Genomic DNA, 6,352 nt, shown 5'->3' on the forward strand with positions numbered 1-6,352 from the left:
AGTACTAAGAAGTTTTATTGTTAATTGAAATAAACTAGTAGGCTAATATAACTGATAGATCATGTAGTTCATCTGATTATAATCCTAATTTGGTGCTGACTAACAAGGGTTAGGAAACCTTCAGTCCTAATTGGGGTATGTTAGTCTAAAACTTCAAAGTTTTGTGAACCAATATTTCAATGTATTTTCAAAAATATACAGTAAACATTTATGATTTACCATTTGCAAATTAGTTGTAATATTAAATAGTTCTGAAAAAATGGGCTCAAATTATAAACCAGAAAATATTTTTTTTGGTTGAAAAAAACTGACTTTAAATAATGTTTTAATAACTATTAAATATTTAAAAAATGCTCTTGTATTATGAATAAACAAGAGTGTGCACCATTTACAGGAAAACAACTACTTATGTTGATCAAATTATTACTAAGAGTTATAGAAATTTAAAATAAAAGTATATTTGAATCAAATCAGGGTTGCAACTTTGCCTGGAAACCTTGAAAAACCTGGAATTTGACAATTTAGGTAAAAATAACCTGGAAAAACCTGAAATTTGAGAAATTTTGAAAAACCTGGAATTTTAACAATTTTCAGATGTTCAGTAGTAAAATTTTGATTTGACTCAAAAAATCTATCATATAAATAAAAAAATTTGTCATCATCAAAATTTTTCTATTAAAAAAATATACTTGAAGTAGTTTTACATTATCTTTTCAATGTTTTTATACTATTTAACACAGTTTCCTACCTTAGACTTAATTTTAAACTAAAAATAGACCCAAAAATGTGTACTTTTAAAAACATGGAAGAAATTTATAAAACCTAGAAAAAAAAATTGAAAAAACAAGTGGCAATTCTGTCAAATGTTACAGCCATAGAGATTTGTATAATACTAACCTAAATAAAAAATGATAATTGTTTGTTATAACAACAGTGATATTATGTATAAAAAGTTTCACAATGTAATGTACTAAGTTATACTAGTCTCACTTTCTTTCAGTATGATTTAACAGGTTGTTGTAATATTCATAGTAATTGTTAATTGTATTATTATTTTAGATATAAGTACAACAGTTAAAAAACAATTTTACTATATTTTATTTGTTTTGATATCTTAGTTTTTCATACTTTTCATTACCTTAGTTATTCTGATAATTATATATATATCAGCTTTTACATCAATTATTACTAGACTTCCATTTACTCAGCTCACTCAGACAGTTTAAAATTTATGAAAAACTACCATTTAATTAAAAATTAATGTCATTAATTTTTTTTTATAGTTATGGCAGTAATATATTTTCTTTAAAAGTTTAAGTAAAACAAAATTTATTTAAAGTGACAATTTTTTAGAAAACTTGAAATGCCAGATTTCAAATTCATTTTAGATATTAGTTATTTTTTTGCTTGTTTATAAAGATGAAAATCACTTTTGTACGTCACGGACAAACAGACTGGAACAAAGACAGAAAGCTACAGGTTTCAATAACTTTTGAATTAAAAAGTAAACATTTGGCTTAATTTACAATTATTTTTTCAGAAGCATAAATTTCCATAAGCTTATATATTAGCAATTGATTATTTTACTATTGCCTATAATGCAGGTCTATATATATATTCACTAATTTAACATTCTTGTTTTGCTTTTTATAAATTGTATAACCTTTAATATTGTTTACACTCTTTATAATACTATAAGTGTAAAAATTAAAAATACCAGGACACTGCGGCTAACACAGGATATTTTGAAGTTTTATTAATAAACTCTGACTGACACAGGATAGTTTTATTTTTTATGGAAAGCTCAAGATAATTCTAGATCTCTTTAATTATCTCAGAACAGATTTTTTCTAGGTTTTGAATGAGATTTATTTGATTTAATTTCAACATTTTGTTTTTAAATAACCAATTCTCTTGAAGAATTTGACTTTTATTAATTTTGAATGGTTAGAAAAAATATTTTAACGATTTAAAAAATTCTGAATGACTCAGAAGAGTTTTTGGTCACTCAGGACAGTTTTTTTTTGACTCAATGAGTGGCAACCCTGAAATATGTAAAATTATTAAATTAATACAGTGCTTGTTCACTTATCTGGACAGTTTCAGTCAAGAAAAAACTATTATACACAAACATTTTTGTGTGATACAAATATTTAAGCTTTCATGCTACAAATTTTTTTTAATTTTTTCTATAAATTCTGTAATTTAGTTCATTATTATGACATACTATTATAATAATACTACTAAGACTTACACTCAAACTTTGTTCAAAACTATTTTTTGAAAAAAAAAATTAGACAATGTAAAGTATGACTTAAAGTTTTTTGATATTTTAATAACTTCTCAGTCAAAAAAAAAAGTAAAATGTTTTTTTTATGTTTCAATTTTAGTTCAAACTGTTATATAAAAGTTGTTAAATCAAACACTTTTTGTTTAAGATGAGGTGTATGACAATTCTTTTTATCTTTTTTTGTAAGTTATATAAGTTTTACACACTCAACATACCAGATTTTAGAAATGGACATGACTTCAAAAACTAAAAGAGTTGCACTAACCATTGAAAAAAAAAAGGAAGTTTGTAAAATGGTACAAATAATGTGTAAAAGCATTTATAATGGGGCAGTTTAGCATAGGAAGGTCACTTTGTACAATATTTTGATAAGTGAAGAAAATTTAAAAAAGTTAAAAGCAAAAAAAAAGATAAGCTGATCTTTTATTATTAATTATACATTGCATAATGTACAGCAGTTTATTATTTTATGAAATAAATTATTTTTTGTACTTATTGGGAAAAATGCTTATCCGGACATGTTTACAGAAAAATCTTGCCAACATGTCTGGATAAGTGAACAAGCACTGTATTAATATGTTTATTAATATACAAAAATAGCATATATTTTTGAAACTAATTGAAGCCAGTTGATAATTTTGGAAATTCTAAAAATTATTTACCTTAATTTGTTATATTTGAATCTAACAATGTATTTTTAAGAGCATGTTCATTCATTGTCTATGCAATAACTAACACTTAGTGTTTGAAAAATCTTACTGGCTTGCCACACACCCGGGCTAACTCATTTAATTTTTGGTATTGAAAAATCTCAGGCTAGTTTTAAGATTATTCAGGCTTTTTTGTTTGATTTAAAAAATTCATTGATTTTATATAAAGTATTTTTTTAAACATTTTATAGTACACTTGGTGTTTATAAAGTATGAAAAATATAAGTTTTAAAAAAATAGATGTGTGTGTTTGAGGTATAACTAATGAATTTAACGTCTTTAAAAAATATATACTTGCACACTGGTTTTAGAAAATTTAAAAAAAAATCTTGAGAAATTTTATTATACTTAGTCTGACTCATGCTAGCTTATCGTCACTCAGGCTAGGTTTTGTCCATTCAAGTTTTTTAGCCTTGTACTTTAGTGATGGGAATTAAAATCAAAAACAGTATTTAAGTTTTTAGTATTATGTTTTATAACATACTCAGGGTCATGTTGATGTACCATTGAATGATACTGGAAAAATGGAAGCTGAAAATTGTGGAAAAGCACTAAAAGATGTTAAATTTGATGCTATTTACTCTAGTGATCTTAAAAGAGCCAGACAAACCTGTGATATTATTCTTAAGGTTAGAATTTAACATTGTTATTATTTTTATTGTGTTAGCTAGGTTACAGTTATTTTACATTTTCAATATTACTAACAGCGATCCTTTAAACACAGATAACTCAGGATAAACTTTAAAAAACAAATAATTCATTTAAAAAGTTTAAATAATTCATAAATAATGTAGAAGCTTTTTACTGTTATTACAAAAAATATTGTGTGTAGTTTAAAGTTACTATTAATTTATCATCAAAACTATAAAATAGAACACTCACTTACTTTAAAGCATTTTTTCTTGTTTATGAGTTTTTTATTTTATTCTATAATTTGTCAGATTATAAATGATATATTTTAATTAAAAATTCGTTTTTGATTGTTAAAATTATTTTTATTTGTTGGATGTGTATTTACAACACCTTAAAAATCATTAACATATCGTGCTATGTTTTTTTAAAGTGTACTCATAGCTCTTGTTTTTGTTTTATTTTTCAGTCTTACTTTTAAAATTTTTTTTCTGAAAAAAATTAAAATGTCTTTTAAACAACAAACATTTTAAAGTTTTTATACTATCTTGAAATAATATTATGACTTATTATATTTCATAAAAACGAAAGGTCTGTCCTGAACTATTTTTTTTTAGCTAAATTTTAATTATTAGAATTATATACTATATTTATTTTTTTGCAATGTTGTTTTGACTTCATTTTGTAATTTTTTTTCCTTAAATTTTTATATAGAATATATTTTATTTTTACAATATATTGACCGAAAACCAGCATTTTAGTATTTTATATTTAATACTTTGTTTTGAAAACTCTTAACAAATAAAAACTTTCTATTGAAATTATGTGTAATTTTTTACACTAGTTGTTTTAAGTTGAGTTTTAGGTTAATTTTTTGGCTTTACTACAAGAACTAAAAATATTTTAAATTTATCATACTTAACTTATCAATTAAGTTTTCAAACTATTTTAGTATAAAACTAAATCACTATAAAATAAAATTTTTGTAATCTATTTTTTTTAGCTGTTGAGTCAGGCAATCAAAATTAAAAACTATTTAAGTTCATTTCTTTAAAATTAAATTTAAGATATTAGAAGTTTTTTTTATTAATCCCTTGTTTTTTATACTATTATGAAGTTCAAATATATATGTATTATCAATACTTTGTATTATGTTTTGATTATAAATATAAATTAACTTAGTTATATGAGTAATCATGTTGCACAGAATAATAACTGCAGAAAAGAAGTTGAAGATGATATTTGTCAAAATGGTACTATAAATCAAAATAAAGTTATTCTAGATGAACTACTCCGTGAGAGAAGATATGGCGTTTTTGAAGGAGAAATGATAAGTGACTGGCTAAGAGAAACCAAAAAGAATAAAGACTTTGCCCCTGAGGGATCTGAGACTTTGCAACAAGTTGAGCAGAGAGCTATAAAGTTTTTGGACAACTTATTGAACGGAGAACAAAATTGTGAAGAAAAACATGTTTTAGTAGTGGCTCATGGCTTCTACTTGAATATACTTTTCAAATATTTTTCTAGCGAATTTGGTTGCATGCATTCTGGATATGCATTGAACAAACGTCTTTTGAATGCTTCAAGGTCCAATTTTGACATTTTATTTCCTGAATGTAAAGAAGATGATTGGAAAGACGGTGTTGTTGTAAAATGTTGTTATTATAATGTCAGCGATTCTTAATTGCTAGTTATAACTTTTGAAATTTTAGGGCACAGTTTTTTTTTAATTATAAAGTGGATTGATGTATAAATTATTTTAGTTAATGTGCTCTATAACCTGTAGTTATCCTAAGTATGTTGTATACTATGTTATAGTTCGGTCTACAATTAAGTATTTTTACGTGTTACTACAAATATTGTAAAAGAGCATTTATAATTAGATTAAAAATATACATTACATATTGCTCTACACTTTTATTGCTGCCATTTGTATAAATTGTCTGATACTTAATAATGTAGCTTTTCAATCCAATGTTTTTACACTAAGTTTAGTACAACAAAATTAAGTGTAGATTTTCTTCAATATTTTTGATAATTAAGTCGTACATCATATTTATTGAAGATTTGATGTTCTTAATTTAGATCCTAACTTCTCTACTGATTTTATTCTTCAATATTCTGGTAGTTAGACTTAAATTTAGCTAAAAGTCTGCTGTTTTTTAAGTATGCTAATAATATTTTCTTGTTATAATTTGATTTGTAGATAACTAGTTTGATTTTAGTTTCTATAGAAATGTCAATAAAATAACGTTTAAAAATAAGTAAAACATTCAAATTGTCCTTAACAGAGTAGCTTTTCCTTAAATTATTATAAGTAAATAATAAAAATATAGTTTTATATTAATTTTTATTGAGTTAAAATTGTTAGTAATTTTCGCACTGTAGTTTAATTAATATTTTACTATGATCGGTTTTTAAGAGTCTCTAATATATTAGTATTTAAGTTTAAAAAAACTTGTGTAGTAGATTTATTTCAACACTGAATTAAAACACAATATCACTTGGCTATTTTTTTTATTCGATTACTGGAGTTAGTAGGTTTTCAAAATATGACTTTGCTCAATTAGTGTAAAATTAATTTATGTAATTAGTATAATCTACGTAGAAAAAGATATATTTACGAGGTCTTATTTTTAATTTATGGGTACTTCAAACTAAGAAATCTTCTTGTTAGTATTTATCAGCATGTTAGTCAGAGGAGCAATTATCAGTGAGAAAG

The 6,352-nt window shown here is 23.9% G+C and overlaps 1 protein-coding gene across 1 annotated transcript; it reads left to right on the plus strand.

Annotated features, from left to right (window-relative positions):
- The first annotated feature begins 1,351 nt into the window (after nucleotides 1-1,351).
- LOC145835893 (putative phosphatase PhoE) lies at nucleotides 1,352-5,908 on the plus strand. The gene is made up of 3 exons (XM_082943645.1): nucleotides 1,352-1,479; nucleotides 3,489-3,629; nucleotides 4,838-5,908. The coding sequence occupies exons 1-3, from the start codon at nucleotides 1,420-1,422 to the stop codon at nucleotides 5,312-5,314; spliced, it is 678 nt and encodes a 225-aa protein (XP_082799771.1). The 5' UTR covers nucleotides 1,352-1,419; the 3' UTR covers nucleotides 5,315-5,908.
- The last annotated feature ends 444 nt before the right edge of the window (nucleotides 5,909-6,352 follow it).

The sequence above is a fragment of the Thalia democratica genome, chromosome 5, assembly GCF_965202585.1.
Source record: "Thalia democratica chromosome 5, ktThaDemo2.hap1.1, whole genome shotgun sequence".
NCBI lineage: Eukaryota > Metazoa > Chordata > Thaliacea > Salpida > Salpidae > Thalia > Thalia democratica.

Bases quoted from the DNA above. Each gene is read 5' to 3' on its own strand.
- LOC145835893 (XM_082943645.1), top strand. From the start codon at position 1,420: ATGAAAATCACTTTTGTACGTCACGGACAAACAGACTGGAACAAAGAC. The intron at 1,480-3,488 runs GTTTCAATAACT...TAACATACTCAG, and splicing joins ACAAAGACAGAAAGCTACAG to GGTCATGTTGATGTACCATT. The intron at 3,630-4,837 runs GTTAGAATTTAA...CATGTTGCACAG, and splicing joins CCTGTGATATTATTCTTAAG to AATAATAACTGCAGAAAAGA.